The 16,458-nt window shown below is 63.0% G+C and overlaps 4 protein-coding genes across 6 annotated transcripts; 1 reads left to right on the top strand and 3 right to left on the bottom strand.

The window, feature by feature from the left end:
- Nucleotides 1–4: 4 nt before the first annotated feature.
- Nucleotides 5–1,576, bottom strand: HDDC3 (HD domain containing 3). Its single transcript, XM_066196042.1, has 4 exons — nucleotides 1,344–1,576; nucleotides 747–802; nucleotides 426–666; nucleotides 5–183 (listed from the first exon to the last, which is right to left on the bottom strand). Exons 1-4 carry the CDS (start codon nucleotides 1,516–1,518, stop codon nucleotides 53–55), a joined length of 603 nt encoding a protein of 200 aa, XP_066052139.1. The 5' UTR covers nucleotides 1,519–1,576; the 3' UTR covers nucleotides 5–52.
- Nucleotides 1,577–10,998, bottom strand: LOC136296699 (tubulin polyglutamylase TTLL13-like). 3 transcript variants are annotated; one of them, XM_066196029.1, is made up of 15 exons: nucleotides 10,151–10,191; nucleotides 8,973–9,091; nucleotides 8,350–8,480; nucleotides 7,825–7,981; nucleotides 7,485–7,628; nucleotides 6,846–6,931; nucleotides 6,513–6,738; nucleotides 5,896–6,080; nucleotides 5,120–5,308; nucleotides 4,534–4,660; nucleotides 4,035–4,214; nucleotides 3,418–3,763; nucleotides 2,606–2,858; nucleotides 1,946–2,056; nucleotides 1,577–1,863 (listed from the first exon to the last, which is right to left on the bottom strand). In XM_066196029.1, the coding sequence occupies exons 2-15, from the start codon at nucleotides 8,991–8,993 to the stop codon at nucleotides 1,587–1,589; spliced, it is 2,433 nt and encodes an 810-aa protein (XP_066052126.1). In that variant the 5' UTR covers nucleotides 8,994–9,091; nucleotides 10,151–10,191; the 3' UTR covers nucleotides 1,577–1,586. The 3 variants fall into 3 exon arrangements, with proteins under 3 accessions (XP_066052126.1, XP_066052124.1, XP_066052125.1); XM_066196027.1 differs by lacking the exons at nucleotides 1,577–1,863; nucleotides 1,946–2,056 and adding an exon at nucleotides 10,829–10,998 and having other exon boundaries at nucleotides 2,500–2,858; XM_066196028.1 differs by lacking the exons at nucleotides 1,577–1,863; nucleotides 1,946–2,056 and adding an exon at nucleotides 10,829–10,998 and having other exon boundaries at nucleotides 2,500–2,858; nucleotides 4,035–4,208.
- A 358-nt stretch (nucleotides 10,999–11,356) lies between these two features.
- Nucleotides 11,357–12,526, bottom strand: GDPGP1 (GDP-D-glucose phosphorylase 1). The gene has a single exon (XM_066196038.1). The coding sequence runs from the start codon at nucleotides 12,434–12,436 to the stop codon at nucleotides 11,360–11,362; it is 1,077 nt and encodes a 358-aa protein (XP_066052135.1). The 5' UTR covers nucleotides 12,437–12,526; the 3' UTR covers nucleotides 11,357–11,359.
- Nucleotides 12,516–15,534, top strand: CIB1 (calcium and integrin binding 1). The gene is made up of 7 exons (XM_066196043.1): nucleotides 12,516–12,623; nucleotides 12,768–12,802; nucleotides 13,298–13,400; nucleotides 13,783–13,936; nucleotides 14,186–14,304; nucleotides 14,379–14,467; nucleotides 14,757–15,534. Exons 1-7 carry the CDS (start codon nucleotides 12,573–12,575, stop codon nucleotides 14,776–14,778), a joined length of 573 nt encoding a protein of 190 aa, XP_066052140.1. The 5' UTR covers nucleotides 12,516–12,572; the 3' UTR covers nucleotides 14,779–15,534.
- The last annotated feature ends 924 nt before the right edge of the window (nucleotides 15,535–16,458 follow it).

Genomic DNA, 16,458 nt, shown 5'->3' with positions numbered 1-16,458 from the left:
AGGACGCCGAGCTCTGCGCACGTTTATTGGCCGAGGCGGCCGCGGCCCCCGGTCACGTGGGCACGCCGCGCTCCTCGAACAGGCGCTGCAGCGCCCCCTCCAGGGCCGCGCTGGTCCCGCGCAGCCCCGCCACCACGCGCGCCGCCCAGCGGAAGTACTCCTGCACGCGCTCCGCCGACCACCCTGCGGGGGTACACGTGACGTCACTGCCGGCTCAACCACACCGGCGGCAGCTCCGCCCCCGCCCGCCCCCCCCCGGCCCTGGTCTCGCACACACGGAGACACGGCCCGCACTGCCCCCGCCTCCCGCCACGGGCCCAGGGCACCCCGGGGCTCCTCCGGCACAGCCAACAGCACCAGCCGTGCTGCTGGCCGCGACCAGCCGGGCTCGTCCCCGGTGCCGCTGCCGCCGGCGCGGGCGGTACCTTGCGGGGTGCAGCGGTTCAGGTCCCGCAGGTTGTACAGCTTGTCCGCCAGTTTGACCAGCTTGGCCCGGCGGCTGCAAACGGGAGCGTGCTCGATCTGCAGCCGCTTCCGCTCCATCTTGGGCAAGGTCTTGTCGTCCGTCACCTCCTCCACCACGCGCCGCACCTCCGCACCGAAACACTCCTCGATCTCGGAGAACGTGGTGTCCGTGTCCTCCACTGTGTCGTGCAGGAGGGCGGCCTGCGGCGAGGAGGGGACCAGGGGGACTGCGGGGGTCCGCGCAGGGCAAAGGGAACGGGCAGGGCAGGGCAGGGCGTTACCTGCAGCACCACTATGTCTGTCACGCCGGCCTCATGCGCCAGGATCCTGGCGACGCCTGCAGCGAGAACGGAAAGGTGGCAGGAGGCACCGGGGAACAGGCAGCTCTGGGCCAGGGCAGTGGCTCCCGTGGGTGACACGGTGCACGGTAGGCAGTGAAGTTTCCCTGAGATCACCCTTGGGCAGGGGAAGCCCACGGGCACATCCTGCGTGGTGAATCCTTTGGCTGGGCGAGCAGGAAGGTCCCAGGGGCTGGCACTGCTCCCAAGGTGGGTGCTGTCCCCAGGCCTGGCAGGTGCGATTGTGGCACAGGGGCCCCTCAGCAGCTCCCGTGGGCCCCATCCACAGCAGGACAACAGTGTGGTGGCAGCCACACGCAGACACAGGGCTGGGGCAGGGGCCAGGGCTGCAGTGCTTCGGCAGCTCTGCCCGCATCGGGCTGAAGGACGCGGTATGGGAAAAGGACACGGTTCTCTCCAGGGACCAGGGGGAGGGGCTCCCGGGAGTTAGTGGCGCTCCCAGGGGTGAGCGGTGCTCTGGGAGAGAGGGGCCGCGGGGGTCTCCCGGGAGCGGGGCGCGGTGCCGGGGGGTTTCCGCACCGATGGGGTGGTTGATGTAGGGAGTGCCCTCGGGATCCTTCCGCCGCTGGTCCTTGTGTTTCCTGGCTGCAAAGTCCACCGCCTCCAGCAGCCGCGCTATCTCGGAGCCCATGCCCGCCGCCGCAGAGCCCATTCCCACCGCCGCGGAGCCCAGGGCCGGCGCTTCGGAGCTCATCCCCGCGGCCTCGGAGCCGGCGTCCGGCGCGACGGAAGCGGCACAGGCAGAGGCGGGTCCCAACTCTTTTATTGCGCGCTGTGCCCCGGCCCGCCCCAGCCCCGCGGCAGCCGGTACAGCAGCGTCCCGTCGGGGGCGCGCACCTCGCGCCCGTCCCCCGCTCCCCGTCCCGGTGTTGGTGCCGTGGCGGCGGCGCTCAGCGCCCGCTGGTCCTGCCGCAGGCGGCGGCGCGCTGAGGGGCAGCCGCGGCTCCGCAGCACCCGCCGCACCACGTCGGTGCTGACGCCGAAGCCCTGGGCCAGGCGCCCCAGCGGCCACTCCTCGGGCAGCTCCCGCCGCAGGAACCTGCGGACACGGGCACGGGCACGGTCACCGGGGCGGCGACCGGGCACGGTCACCGGGGCGGCCCGCCCGGCCCCGCGCTCACCGCAGCTGCTCCATCGCTTGCCAGGTCAGGGTGCGCTCGGGGGCTCCGCGCTCCCCGCCCAGCTCCCGCCGCAGCCGCTCCATCCGCGCCGCCGCCCGCCGCCGCCGCGCCCTGCGGGGAACACGCGTGAGCGCTCGGGCCGGCGCGGGCCCCGACCGCGGCCGGGCCGACCGCTCCGCACCTCTCCGTCTCCTCCAGCGCCGGGTCCGGCGGCTCCGGGTCCCCGGGCCACGCCGCCGCCGCCGCCCGCCGCGGGGCCCAGGCCAGGAGCGGGGCCGCCCGCAGGCCGCGCTGGAGCAGCACCGCCATGGCCGGGAACCGGCCCAGGAACGGGCGGGGCCGGCGGGGGGAGCGGCCCCGGCGGGGAGAGCGAGGTTCCCACGGGTCCAGAGCGAGGTGGGCTCTGCAGGGCTTCGCTGCAGGCGGCGGTGGGTCACACACACAGCGGGCAGGGCACGGATAGGGGCACAAGCACCAGTCTCCGGTCCTGGCAGAGGCGAGGCTAGCCAGGGCGGGTGGCTGGAGCCAAGCTGGGCCCAGGCTCTGCCAGGGGACTCGGCAGCCGACCCCAGAGTTGATGGAGGCAGCCAGCCTATCCAGCAAGTCCAGGTTCTCATGCAGGCACACATGGGAGGAAGGCTGAGCCCTCGGCCATGTTACCTGTGCTTTTCATGCTGTGAATGTATGAGGCACTGGCACGGGGCAAGGTGCCGACATGGGGTGACATACTGGCATGGCAAGGCGCTGCCTTGGTGTGAGGCACGTGTGTGCTGCACGTGAACGGCAGTGGCGATGGGAACCTCCTGGGCCACAGCACAGCTGAAGATGCCGTCACCTGTGGCCTGCCCTGGGCTGGCTGGGGAAGCCGGGGGACACCTGCCTTCATCGGAGGATGACAGACTACCAGCATCACCTGCAACAGCACAGATGGATGTGGGGCTGTGCAGAGCCAGCGGCTCTGCAGGTCAGCAGCCCCCACTGCCCTTCCCCGTGGGGCTTGGTCCTGGCAGCCCCTCCTCTGCCCCTGCTCCCCTGGTCCTAAGGCTGCAAAGTGGATGACGCCAACGCTGGGGAGCCAGGCAGGGCTGGGCGAGGATGGAGGGTGAGAGCGTGGGCAGGGAGCAGTGTGGTGGGAGGGAGGCCTGGGAAGAGACTGGGGGCTGTGCTGTTCCACCATGTCCTCTCTGCCCCCAAGAGCTAATGCACCCCTTTGACTTTCCTGGTTCTCACACTCCCCCCATGCCTGCACATCAACCCTTAATCCTGGGAAACTACCCATGGTTCTTCCCTGTCCCTGCAAATGGGATGCTCCAAGACCCAGACAGAGACTTCCAGTGGTTACCAGTGCCCCAAGCAGAGGATGGCGACCCTTTTGCAGTGTCCCAGCACCCCTGAGAGCTCCATCGAGCTCCTGCCATTCCTCCCACCCTGGCAAGGCCAGGAGCATCCACAGGAAGGTGATGTGTACTTACAGTCTTCATCCTGGGTTTTGGTGCCAGGGAACTGCTGGTCTCTCGGCTGCTTAGTGTGCACACAGGGCTGTGTGAGGGCCGTCCCCGCTGCCTGGCCCTGCAGCCAGCCCCTGCCCAGCGCCCGGGGGCCCTTGTGCCGCTCGTGGTATGGGACACTGCGGCCCCGAATGCACAGGGGCTGCGTGGTGTTGGCATCCGGGCCTGGGATGTGCCGCAGCAGGGCCTGGGCTCTTCGGCTCTGCAGGATCCTTTGTCCCAAGGGCTGGACCGGGACTCCCAGGAATGAGATAAGCATCATTAAATCGCGGGCATTGTGATCCACGATGACATCCCAGGGAAACTGCAGCTGGAAGGAGGGAAGGGAAATGGCCATGGCTTACTGCTGTAGGCCTTGGCTGGAGATGGGAAGGAAAAGTTTTCTCTAGTCATGCCCAGGTGCTCACTAAAGCATCACCCTGCACTTTGTCCCCAGGAATGCCCCCAGCACCATTCCAGACTCACATCATCCTGAAGGCACAGCAGCTGATCTGCCTGCAGCAAGCCCCCATCCTGCCCCACCAGAGATGCTCAGTGCCCAGTTCACTTCCCTGTGGGGTGGCTCTGGGCAATGCCATTACCTGGCTTGGGAGGGCAGAGGACTCCTGAGTGTCAGTTGTGGAGAGCAGCCGGGAAAGCTGGTCAATGATGCCCAGGTCTCGGATCAGCTTCTCACGCTGTCGCAGGGCGTTCACTCTCTTCTTCTCTTCATGTTCCACGATGTCCTGGGGCTGCATGGAGTTGTACTGCATGCGCTGCACCTTGGCAGAGAAACACCTGAGCTATAGCAAAGCTGAAGCTGGGATAACACACAGGTGAGACAAAGCCATGAGCTGCTCCAACCCTGGGGACAGTTACAGTCTCAGGGTGGGACAGAGATCCCAGTGAGAGCCAAAGTGGAAAGGCACAACACTGGTGCTTGCAAGTACTGCCAACACAAGTTGCTCACTCTGAACTTCATGCAGGGAGTCAAATCTGGAATTTCTGCTCCATGGGTGCACCAGTGGCTTCCAGAGCCATGTCACTGACTTGGAGAGCCCATGAACAATGCTGACATTGAGTTACCTTTCTATCCCTCACCTTGGTGCTTTTGTGGGCAAGGTGGGTTGTAGGAGCTGTGCTTTTATTCTGGATCCTCTCTGTTTTCTTCTTCCTGATGGCACCTTCCAGCTTTTCATTTTTCAGGCGCATCACCTCCAGCTGTTGCCTGCCACAGAACAGCAGAGTCACTCACTGGCTCAGAGCCACAACAGCCAAAGGCTGTGGGGCAGACTGCAACCTGAGGACATTTACTGCAGGCCAAAGTTCTGTATCAATAGCCCATAATAGAAGCGTGCCAAGTGTTGGGATGGGATGCTTGTAAAGAGACTTAAAAAGAGAAATGCCCTTGGATTAGGCTGTGCCTGCCAAAAGGGAGGGGGACGTTTGGGAAATAGCGTCTCCAGGGTCCAAAAGTCAATGGAGTACTGCCCTTGCCTCTCTGGAGTCCATCTAAAAGGAGGCACTTTGCTGTGGTGCCACAGCACATGCAGGCTCCTTCCTTTCCCTTCCCACTCTCCCCGCTTTCTTACACCTGCCAAGCAGCAGAGTTGCTCCCCAGCAGGGATCAGGAGCAAGTGGCCTCCATGCCACCTGTGAGCAGTGGGTTTCCACAGGAGCCGTGTACCTGGCATGCTCTTCTCGTGCCTTGGATGATACTGTTTCCTGGAAGAGGGACCTGCTCTGCTGGAAGAAGGGCTCGTACTTCTCTGTCCCAGGTGCTGGGTAGATGCGTCGGAACCCGCCCAGGTGCTCGTTCTCGTAGGCTTCAGCCTGTGCCAGCCAGGCAGCCTGGCTGCTCTCCTGCTCCCTGCGCCTGCAGCAGGAGGGGAGGACAGGGAACTGTGGAGGGAGGCTCTGGGACAGGCAGAGCACAGAGCTGACATGCTGAGCATGTCCCAGGATTATCTCAGGACTCCTGATGGAAACAGCAGCTGGAGGGAGCCATGCCTTGCCTGCAAGGCAGCAGGTTCACTGAACACAGACTTGTGAAAGGACATGCAGACAGAGGAAGGGGAAACCCTCAGTCCTGGAAAGGACCCCTGCCCTGGAGAAGGGCCCATGCCCAGGCTACCCCCAGTTCCTGAGGCAGGGCTGTGGTTCCTCATGTGAGCATCCCTGCCAGCCCAGGATGCTGGCACTGCCCATCCCCAGCAAAAGAGATGACAAGCATGTGCAGCTTGGGGAGAGCTCTGCCAGAGCACAAGGTGTCACAGATCTCCTGGCACCCAGAGAGGAGCCCTGGCTCCTCCTTGCAGGATGCATATGGCTCGGAGAGCTCAGAAGCTGCACAATTCCATGGGCTCTGCGGGGCTTCCAGCAGCCAGCCCTGATGTTATCCTGCTCTGTCATGCCCTGTCTTTGCTCACTGGGGACCTGCAGCAATGTGGGGAACAGCAGTACCTGGACTCACGGGCAGTCTGGTTGGGCTGAAGGAGCCGTTCCTTTACCCGCCGCTTGTCTTCCTCCAGCACCTTCTTTCTGTCGCAGGCGTGCACATTCATCAGGTTGAAGGTGTCACGCAGAAGGGCATCCTTCACCTCATGGTCTAGCTGAGAATCCGTGTTGAAGCTGGGAGAGTGGTTCACCTGCCAAGACAAGCAGGTAACCTAACCTGGTACCCCAGCTCCCAGCCCACAGCCCCAGCCACACCCCACACTGCCCATGGATGCTCTTCTCCGTGTCAGAGACAGGAAGCCACACACGGCACTCTCTCCTGCAGCGCGTTGCCCACTTGTGCCACAAGTCACCTGGATCCCACCCCACAGGGTGCAGGCAGGGGGCAGCTGTCACAAATTCAGGGCGCTCACAGAACAGGGGGTCTGAAGGCTTGGGAAACTCCCTGTTGTTAGATGGTGTGCAGGTAATGTGTTCTCTTGGATCCTGCTCACAGCAGGTAGTTTGGCTTCACAGCTTGGTTAATTTTGTGAGCAAGGTGGCCCTTTTGATTCAAACAAGCCCTGTTCATACCAATCCCCCTGTCCTAGTCCCCAGCTCTGAGCTCTCCACTTCTTCCTCACCTCCAGCAGCCACGGCTTCAGCCTTCTATCCAGCAAAATGTCAAAGCCCAGGATTTCAAAGCAGGCGCAGCCAGTAGTGTAGTTGGAGAAGCAGCTCTGGTAATGGTGTTTCAGCACAGGGTGAGCTGAAATCAGTGTCTTTATAACAATGTCATCAATATCTGCCCAGAGCTTTGATGTGTCATAGTTGTGCTCTGCCATCCAGGCATTCAGGGTGGACAGCTTCCTGTGTGGGGAACAGGGGGTGGTGAGGGCTCAGCTGTGTCACCTCAGGAAAGCTGAGGTAAATCAGTGTCCCCAGGCAGTTCTTGCAGTGCTCGGACATGCCAGTACCTCTTGCTGCCCACTATGTCATCCGTGATGAAGTTCTCATTGTGTTTGTTGATTGCATAATTGGTCAGGTGCATGCAGATGTCACCCTGGCAGGGAACCACAAGAGACATTCGTTCACTCTAAACCCCTGAGCAAGAACATGAACAGCCCCACCAGATACTCCCATGTTCTCTTCTGCCTGAAGCATGGGTAGAGTGGGAATGGTGTGGAATTGAGCACACTTATCAGGGCCAGAAGCAGAACATGCTGCCCAGAGACACCAGGGGGGTTCATTCTGCAGGTTTTCAAAACCTGATAGGGTGAGACCCTGAGAAACCAGATACAAATTTATTGTTGACCAAGTTTTTTGAACATGAGGTTGGAGACCTTCCAAGGTTCCATCCAAGCAAACAACTCCATGATTCTGTGGTAATGTCAGTAAACAGCCCAAATGTGGGGCCTTGGGGTAGATCTACTATCCCTCCTTAAATACCTCCTGTGAGGAGGAGGAAGGGATATAGAGGAAGAACAGGAAAGCATCAAGCTGGGACTCCTGCAACCCTCAATACCTGCCTTTTCAAGGCCCGGAATGCCCCCAGGACAAGTTAAGGACTGACACCTACAGATACTACATGAGTTTTTTTGAAACTTCCTTTTTACCAGGTTTCTCGTGCTGTGATCGATGTACCTCATGGTGGCAAACCGGGCCAGGCCCTCCTTGTAGAGGAAAATCCTCAGTGGGTCACAGGATGTGACCAGCACATAGATGCGCATGTCAAACTTGAACCCGTCGATGAGGAAGGGCTGTGAGGAAAGAGGAAGGAGCAAGGGTGAGGTGAAGAACTGCTCTGTCAGCAGGGGGCAAGCTTTGTCTGTGTCCCCGACATGCTGCAGCCGCACCAACATCTCCAGCAGACCTGGGAGACCCAGGGAGCATGGGGGATGCTGGCAGAGTGAGGAGGCTGAATGCTACCCCGGTGTTCTAGGACTGTCCCAGTACCTCAGAGATGTACTGCTGACAGATCATGCGTTCCCCATGCTTGATCTCCTCTAGGTGATGGGTTATGAAGATCCCTCTTCCCTGGCAGCTGTTGTCGGGCTTGCAGATGAATGTTCTTGTTTTCCTCGTGGATGTGTAGACATGGAAATCTCCATAGCTGTGCAAGGAATGGGTGACTATCACCAGCTGCAAAAAACACCCCTCTGAACTCTCTCCTAACAGCTGGGTACTGAAATCATGGTGCTGCAGGCCAGCACACACTGAACTTCTGCAGGGGATGAATCAAACCCCTATTCCTAATCGACAGGAGTCACAGATTGGTCCCTGTGAGACCTGACCCAGCTCCCTGCATCCCACCTTTTCCTTGCACACATCTCCATCTATAGTGGGAGGTCTGCGGAAGAGGTCACCACGGTGTGTGCCAAAGCAGGTTAAGGTTTGGGCTCTGGTGCCCAGAAAGAGCAGGCGAGCAGCCTCCCCGTCCCTGTGTCACCCTGTCCCCGCGGCGCTGTCCCGGCCACTCACTCGGCTGGCAGGCACCACGTGCGGGGGAAGATGTTGTACTCCTTGGGGAAGAGGCGGAGCATGCGGTTCAGGTTGCGAGCCAGCAGGTCCTTGCGGCAGAGCTCGATCATGCCTGGGAAGTGGTTGATTTTCTGGAAGTGGGGCAGAAAAACCCAGATCAGCAGAGGCCCTGCGGGGATGGATTCTCCCGGCCCTGAGGAGAGCCTGTGCATGGAGAACCAGTAGCGGGAGGGAAGCCAGGCCTCTGGCTGCCTTGAACTGCTGCTGGGGGGCGAGACTTGCTGCAGCTGCTTTATCTGAGCTTCACTAGTGATTTATCTGCCTATTCCATCTTAGCCCTGGAGCAGCATAAAAGCCGTTTATCATCAACAACTGTTTATTTCACAGCACATCACAAGGCTGGGACACTCCTGCTCCCACCACAGCTGCTGAATGCTGCTGGTAACACCAACCAGGGACATGGCACAAGCAAAGGCATCTGACCCTGTGCCCTGGAGCCGCGGCACAGACGGTGCATGGCACCGCACTGGGTGCTTTTTTCACCCTGCCACATGCTGTTCCACAGGCAGCCCTGTGTCACCCTCCTCCCTGAGCAGTTCCTGCTGGGCAGCTGTTTTGTTTACCTGGAAGCGCTTCATTTCCATGAGGCGGTCCAGAGTGACCGTGCTGTCTGTCCAGTACACCGTCCACTCCTCGTTCTCCCCCGCCTCCTTCAGCCCGCACTGCTGCGCCGCCCGCCGCACTGTGCCAAGGCAAGCAGTGACAGGAGCCAGCAGGGGAGACATGTACAGGGACTGATAAACCCCCAAAATAACCAGGGATGGAATGTGAAACAAATCTCTGGCTGAGAAGCCACATACAGTGGCTGACACCCCCCTAAAACAACAAGGGATGGAGTGTGCAGCTCTCCGGGCTGCAGTTCCCCTCTCAGAGGTATAAGCTATTGGCATAACGCCTTGCAAGGTGTCAGGAACACCAGTTTTATCTGGCCAATCCCCCCAGCCTCTGGCTGCAAGTGTTCTGGGAGCTCTTAACCCTCTAATTCCACCTGTCTTGAGGTGCCAAGGCCCCTTAACAGCAGGGTTGAATTTCACATGGATCTTACACCTGACAGGCAGATACAAGTCTTGTGAAGGTGTGAATTTAATCTCCCAAATCAAAGGTCTTTCAGCAGCAGAACACAGCTCTGCAGGAAAAGGTCTCTGCTGGGATGGTTCATGCAAGTTGTCAAGTACGAATTTGGCAGGGCTGGGGAGGTGATGGGGATCCAAGCACACCAAGATCCCTTAGCAAAGTAGATTAATAACTTCCCTCAAGGGCCAGGAGTTTGTTCTTTCAAGATACAGCTTGTGGAAGGAAAGAGGAGTGGGAGGAGAGAGTGTACCAGCTCCCGGGAGTCACTAGAGAGGAACAGCACAGGGAGAGGTTCCAGGTACAGATCCTGCCTGCTCACTACCAACTTCACCTAAACAGTTGACAGCTCTCAGGTTCTGTCTCCAAGCCCCGGTACTCCCTTGTCCTTTATGGAACCCTTCTTGCCCATTTTAGCAGACAGCCGGCAAGTGCAAGTGTGGGGGATGTTGAGGGCTCGCACTGCTGTTGCACATTTTAAATGGGGTGAAATCTCAGCCCAAAGTGTGACAAACTCCCCACTAACACAGGGGCCCTGTGCCAGTCACTGGCAGCAGTAAATAAAGCAGTGGGAACTGGGTGCCAGCACCGCTCCTGGCTGGGCAGGCACCTGGAGAGCCCGCGGGTGTGGGCTGGGAGCCTGCAGGGAGCCGCCGCCCCTCTAACTTACCACTCTCATACTTGCAGCCGCTCAGGTTGATGGAGGGGACACTGGAATAGAGAGGAGATGACAGTAGCTCAGCGAGGCACCGGGCAGAGGACAGAGTGGGGACACAGCCCCTATCCCCCATTCACACACAGACCACACCGGGCAGTGTGACCGGGCCAGCCCCGGTTCCGTGCAGCCCTAAGGAGACGGGCAGGCTCGTCTTGGGCACGGAGCCGTGCCTCGCTGTGTCACACAGGGGATCCTTGGGGCAATTCTAGGGGAACACTATTTATTTTGGGACAGCGGGACCCCGGACCGGCTCCCGGGGGCTGGGGAGCGCCGGGCACCAGCTAGGCACTGTCCCACAGGGAGCAGCGGGGCCGGGGCACGGCTGGGCTGGGGCCGGGACCGAGCGCGAGTGAGGCAGCGGGAGGCGCCTCCGGGAGCGGCTGGATGGGCTCCAGCCGGACGCTGCCGGGGGGCTGTGGACCCGCACTCGCCTGCGCTTTCTCCGCGGCTCGGGTCCGGCGGGGGCAGGGGGACGGTCCGGGGGGACCGCGGCGACGGCCGCCTTCTCGCCCGGAGGCGTTCCCGGGGACGGGCCCGGGCCCATGTTCCCCTCGCCGCCGCCACCCGCCACCGCCACCGCCGCCGCCATCGCACCGCGCCTGGGTCCGCCGCGTTCCCATGGCGACGCACCATAGAGACGCAAGCGCGGCGGGCAGAGCGGCCCGGTGCGTCACGTGACAGCCACTTCCGCGTCCTCCACCTGCAGCGGCCCCTGCCGGTCCCGGTGCCGTCAGCTCTGCAGCAGCCCCGCCGCTGCCCCGTGCCATCACTTCAGTTCTCCAGCCACTGCCCCGTGCCATCACTTCAGTTCTCCAGCCGCTGCCCTTGCCATCATTTCAGTTCTCCAGCCGCTGCCCGTGCCATCACTTCAGTTCTCCAGCCGCTGCCCCGTGCCATCATTTCAGTTCTCCAGCCGCTGCCCGTGCCATCACTTCAGTTCTCCAGCCGCTGCCCCGTGCCATCATTTCAGTTCTCCAGCCGCTGCCCGTGCCATCACTTCAGTTCTCCAGCCGCTGCCCCGTGCCATCACTTCAGTTCTCCAGCCGCTGCCCCGTGCCATCATTTCAGTTCTCCAGCCGCTGCCCCGTGCCATCATTTCAGTTCTCCGGTCGCTGCCCGTGCCATCAGTTCAGTTCTCCAGCCGCTGCCCATGCCATCAGTTCAGTGCTCCAGCAGCCGCGCCAGCTCCCCGCCCAGGTGCAGCAGTTCGGGCTCAGGCAGCAGGTGCTGGCGGATGGCGCTCAGGGCCTGCAGCTCGGTGATGTCCCGGTAGAGCGGCTCGGCGGGCAGCGGCAGCAGCCCTGCCAGCTCGCACAGCGCCACGGCGAAAGGCTCACCCGCCTTGGGGCCGAAGAGCGGCCGGCGCGCCCACAGCAGCACCCGCAGCCCACGGCCGCCTCCGGCCCCGGGCCCCGCCGGCGGGTCGCCCCGCGCGGCCAGCACGTTGCAGGCCAGCCCGGCAGCGCCCAGGTGCTCCGCCGCCCGGCACACGGCCCGCGACACCGGCTCCAGCGCCGCGGGGCCGGGGGCGAAGAAGAGAAAGGCGGGGGCCGGTCCGGCGCGGAGCAGCCCCAGGCGCGGCCCCAGCGGCTCGGCCGGCGCCTCCTCCAGCGGCAGCGGGCGGTCCAGGTAGAGCCCGTGCAGGTGCAGGTGGTTCACCGAGGCGCCGGCGCCCAGCCCGTTGAAGCCCACGCGGAATCCGGGGTGGCCGCTGAGCAGCGCCGCCTCCAGCGCCCCGTGCAGCGCCGGGGCCGTCAGCACCTGCGGCAGCCGCCGCGCCGGCTCCGGCAGCAGCAGGACGTGTCCCCGCTCCAGCGGGCTGGCGTTGATGGCCACCAGCAGCGGCTCGGGCGGCGGCCCCGGGCCTCCGGTGCGGCGCAGGCGGAACAGCAGCTCGGCGGGGCGCAGCCGGGTGAAGTTGAAGGCGCCGGGGTCGAAGGCATCCCGGAGGCTGCGGACGGGCTGCGGCGGGCGGCGCTCCGAGCTGCGCTTCTCGTTCAGCTGCGCCACGAGGCGCACGGGGCCGGGCAGGACGCGGGTGGGCAGCGGTCCCAGCCGGTACCGGAACAGACCCCGCTCCATACGGTCGCTCCAGCCCGCCAGCAGCAGCCGGTCGAACCGGGAGGGCGCTGAGTCCGGGTCGCACCAGCCGGCTGCCTGCAGCACGAAATCCTCCTCGCCGTACACGAACGCCTCGGGGTTCGGCTCGCCCGGCTCCCCTTCCGCCATCGCGGTCATCTCGGCGATTGCCGGCCCCGGGAGCCCGCGGTGCGCCCGGGCGGGCGGGGCTGGCCGTCCTGTGGGTGTGTTTGCCCCGCCCGGGGCGGGCAGTTCCGCGGCAGCGGGCGGGTGACGTGCGGAGGGAAGCGGCGCCATGGGCGGCTCGGCCAGTCTGATCCCGCGGGACTTGCTGGGCGAGTACCAGGTACCGGCACCGGGCAGAGGGCTGGCTGCCGTGGGGGGCACGGCAGGGCGGCGCGGGCCCGGGAGATGCTCAGAGGGCATGGCTGGGGTGCCCTGGGTCCGGCCCTGGCCCCCGTGCCGGTGCTGACCCGTACTGTCCCCGCAGGAGCTGACGTTCCTGAGCAAGCAGGAGATCTTGCTGTAAGTACTGCCGGCCGGAATACCGCGAGTCGGGCGGGATGGAGGCGCCGACCCTGGCTCCCCGTGCCCCCGGTGCCAGCCCGGTCCCGCGGGGCGCAGCCTCTGCCGCGGGGCGCGGAGAGCTCCGGCCCTGCCCCGGAGCTCCCGTTCCGCCCAGACGCCCAGCCGAGCCGGGAGGCGCCGGTGACACTCCCTAAAAGCCGGTTGCGATGGGGCGAAGGTCCGCGGGTGCTGCTGGTGGCACGGGCCGGGCCGGTGACGCCCTGACCAGCGGGGCAGGGGCTGGGGCCGGCCAGAGCCCGTGGTGACCCTTCCGGAGCCCCGGAGCCCGGGGTGGGCAGCGGGCGCGGACCCCCGGGTGACACGGTCCCGCCCGGCAGAGTTGGCAGGAGCTGTGGGAACGGGCCACCCCGCCCTGGGAAGCGGCCGGTGCCCAGATGGGCTGCTGCCACCCCGCTCACGCTACAGAGCCGCTCTTTTTCTTGCATCTTAAAGTGCCTACAAGAGGTTCAGTGAACTGCTGCCAAAGGAGGAGAGGGAGAACGCCTGGTCTGCGCGGGTTCCCAAGAGCCAGATCCTGACGCTGCCTGAGCTGCGGGTATGGTGCCTGGCAGACACTGCTGCTCCCGGGTTAGGGCCCCGTGCACCCACCACGGCCTCGCTGTGCCAATGAAGAGCTTCCTTGTCCCCACTGTGCAACTGAGGATCCCAGGGATACGTGCTGTGCCATGGAGGATCCCAACGGTCCCTGCTGTGTGGGATCCTGGGGATTCCTGCTATGCCACAAGGGATCCTGCTCATCCCTGCTGCATGGGGCTGCATCCCAGGAGGCACACGGGACGGGTTTGACCATGCCATGGGTGATGAAGCAGTGGCAGAGCAGGGCACCTGCTCACCTGCCAGAGCAGCAGCCACAGCCAGTGTGTGCCTGACGGAGCCAGCACGGCCCAGCCCTGCCTGAGCCATTCCCATGTCCACAGGCAAACCCCTTCCAGCACCGGATCTGCCATGTGTTCTCAACCTCAGAGACCAGGGATGACAGCATGTCGTTTGAAGACTTCCTTGATATGCTGAGTGTCTTCAGCGATTCTGCCACCTCTGACATCAAATCCCACTATGCCTTCCGCATCTTTGGTAAGGCTGGGGACGGGTGCTGTGTTCTGGGATCCCTGCACCTTGAGGAAGCGGGAGCAGGGTGATGAATCCATGTTCAGGAGGGCTGGCAGTGCCCTTGGAGCACCCACGGGGATGGTGGCTTTAGGAGCTCCCTGTGGGAACAGCTGGTTTGGCATGGTGAGGTGCACAGAGTGGTGCAGTGCCAGTGCCTGTAACTCTCTGGGGTCACTGCAGCCCTGCCAAAACCTGTCTTGTCTCTCCCCACAGACTTTGATGACGATGGGACTCTGGACAGGAAGGACCTGGAGCAGCTGGTGAACTGCCTGACAGGGCAAGGCGAGGAGTCCCGGCTGAGCAGCACAGAGATGGAGCAGCTCATCCAGAATGTGAGGGCCGTTGGCCAGGGCACGGGCTCTGCATGGCCCCAGGCACAGAGCTCAGTGCTCACCTTCCCCCACAGATCCTGGAGGAGTCCGACATCGACAAGGACGGCACCATCAACCTCGCTGAGTTCCAGCATGTTGTCTCCCGCTCCCCAGACTTTGCCAGGTGTGGTGGTCTCCAGAGGCTGCCTGGGGGTGCATCACCCTGACTGCCCCACTGGGGCAGAGCTAGTGCTGGTGGCATGAGGGCAGGGCTGCCATAATGGCAGAGGGAACTGCATCCCGTGCTGGCTCTGCATCCCGTGCTGGCTCTGCATCCCGTGCTGGCTCTGCATCCCGTGCTGGCTCTGCAGAGCCTCATCCACATGGGGATTCTGGTCCCTGCAGTGCTGGGTGCTTGTAAACCCTTTGTGAGACCTAGCAAGCAGGTACAGGTGCTGTCATCTCTCTTGCAGCTCCTTCAAGATTGTCCTGTGAGCCCAGTGACTGTCCAGCAGCACTCCTCCAGCTCCTCCAGCACTCCTCCAGTTCCTGCAGCTCTTTGTGGGCTCAGCCATTTCCTCCTTCAGGGAGCACAGGCCCGGCCCCTCAGTGGCCTGGCTGTGCTGCAATGCCTTGGGCAGGAACCCTCCTGCTCCCCTCTCAGGTGCCTGCTTGACAGCAGGGGGTCCCAGCAATCTGCCTCTCCTGCAGCCCCTCTGCTGTCCTAGCATTAGCATTTGAATCCCTATGCATTCCAAGGGCAGCTCTTCGGATGAGGGAGGAAGAGCTGCTCCTGCCTGGGGCCACTCTGCAGCAGCACAGCCCCTCTCTGCCCTCAGGACCAATTCCTACCTTGTGCCTTCCAGCAGCAGCAGGCTTCCAGCTGCCTCCCCTGCTAGCCTCTTCCTGCCTTTCCTGTATTTCTGGGAGCCTCCCTGCTGCCACATGGATCCCTTTCTCTGAGCAATAACCCAAACGTGGATCCTCTGAGCAATAACAAAATGTGGATCATTTTTTGAGAGCAATAACCCAAATGGGGGTGCATTCTCTGAGCAGTCACCCAAGTGCCACTGTACAGGTGACACCCCACCCAGCAGAGCTGTCCCCCCACAGCTGTGCTCAGAGCCTGCACTCCTCCTCCTCCCCTTCTCTCTTTGCCCTCTTCTGGCTCCAGTGCAGCAGCTGCTCTGCCGCCCTGGCCTCTTCCTCCCCCAGTCCCAGTGAGGACACAATTAAAGGGCTCCGGTTTCACCCTTGCTCTTTGCTGCCTTTGTCCGGCTGTGGGACGGGTGCCACGAGGGTGTTGGGGACATGGGCTCCTGCCAGGCCTCTCTGCTTGTGTGCCAGCTGCCACTGCAGGGGATAGGCTCCACGTCCTGCTCCACAACAGCCCTTTCCATGGGCCGGTTCCTTCCCTCCCTCCTCCACACTGGGATCCTTCTGGGCAGCTCAGAGAGCTCAACGCTCAGGCCAGAGGCACTAAGGGGAATCCTGGGCAGGCGAGTGGTGCCATCACTGTGATCACCAGGGCCCTTTGTCCTTGTTCAGGCAGCGTCTCTGCCCTGGCCTGTGGCCAGCAGCCCTGTGGGACTGGTGTGGGGCCGGGGGTCCGGCTGGCCCCGCAGAGCCAGAGCTGGGGCAAAGCAGCTGACGGCTCTCGGGGCTCTGGCACGGCTGTTTCTCACACAGTGGCTCCTGCTCCTGGCGCTGCCAGCCCTTCCAGCCCGCTGCCCCGTGGTGCTGACAGTATCTGCCCACCGAGGCCTGTGCCCCTACAGCCCCAGGGCTGTGTCTGCTGGCAGCTCAGCAGCCAATGCCTCCAGTGGCTTTTCTGTTGTCCCAGAACAGGCTGTGCAGGAAGTTCAGTGCATGGGTCCAGCTGGGAGCAAGGCAGTGCTGGTCCCTCAGGGGAATCCTGCCCGGACACGACAGCTCTGTGTGGAGCTCACCACTTCCCCCAGCCCTGTCCTGGCACTGCTGGTGCTTCCTGGTTGTGTGAGGGTTCAAAAGCAGCACTGCAGGTCCCAGGCCTCGCCCTCGGCCGCCACAGGGTCAGGTCCTGCTGGCAAAGTGTCCAGGGTCTGCCCACAGCAAGGTAAGATGGGGACAAGGACCTGATGCTCCCTGGGCAGGCAGTGGGTTCCACGTGCAGCACAACGTTGTGGTGCTGGGAAA

Source organism: Chamaea fasciata, unplaced genomic scaffold, assembly GCF_029207755.1.
Source record: "Chamaea fasciata isolate MVZ Bird 193981 ecotype frontalis unplaced genomic scaffold, bChaFas1.0.hap1 SCAF_14, whole genome shotgun sequence".
NCBI lineage: Eukaryota > Metazoa > Chordata > Aves > Passeriformes > Sylviidae > Chamaea > Chamaea fasciata.
The sequence above is the reverse complement of the archived record's forward strand: the minus strand, read 5'-3'. Positions and strand labels throughout refer to the sequence as shown.

What these genes read in the sequence shown, in the direction of transcription:
- HDDC3 (XM_066196042.1), bottom strand. Translation starts at nt 1,518, where the DNA reads ATGAGCTCCGAAGCGCCGGCCCTGGGCTCCGCGGCGGTGGGAATGGGC. An exon ending in CTACATCAACCACCCCATCG is followed by an intron (nt 803 to 1,343) that starts GTGCGGAAACCC and finishes TTCTCGCTGCAG; the next exon opens with GCGTCGCCAGGATCCTGGCG. An exon ending in CAGACATAGTGGTGCTGCAG is followed by an intron (nt 667 to 746) that starts GTAACGCCCTGC and finishes TCCTCGCCGCAG; the next exon opens with GCCGCCCTCCTGCACGACAC.
- LOC136296699 (XM_066196029.1), bottom strand. Translation starts at nt 8,993, where the DNA reads ATGGAAATGAAGCGCTTCCAG. An exon ending in TGGAAATGAAGCGCTTCCAG is followed by an intron (nt 8,481 to 8,972) that starts GTAAACAAAACA and finishes CCCCACTTCCAG; the next exon opens with AAAATCAACCACTTCCCAGG. An exon ending in CAAGCGATGGAGCAGCTGCG is followed by an intron (nt 1,864 to 1,945) that starts GTGAGCGCGGGG and finishes CCGTGTCCGCAG; the next exon opens with GTTCCTGCGGCGGGAGCTGC.
- GDPGP1 (XM_066196038.1), bottom strand. Translation starts at nt 12,436, where the DNA reads ATGACCGCGATGGCGGAAGGGGAGCCGGGCGAGCCGAACCCCGAGGCG.
- CIB1 (XM_066196043.1), top strand. Translation starts at nt 12,573, where the DNA reads ATGGGCGGCTCGGCCAGTCTGATCCCGCGGGACTTGCTGGGCGAGTAC. An exon ending in AGCAAGCAGGAGATCTTGCT is followed by an intron (nt 12,803 to 13,297) that starts GTAAGTACTGCC and finishes TGCATCTTAAAG; the next exon opens with TGCCTACAAGAGGTTCAGTG. An exon ending in CTATGCCTTCCGCATCTTTG is followed by an intron (nt 13,937 to 14,185) that starts GTAAGGCTGGGG and finishes CTCTCCCCACAG; the next exon opens with ACTTTGATGACGATGGGACT.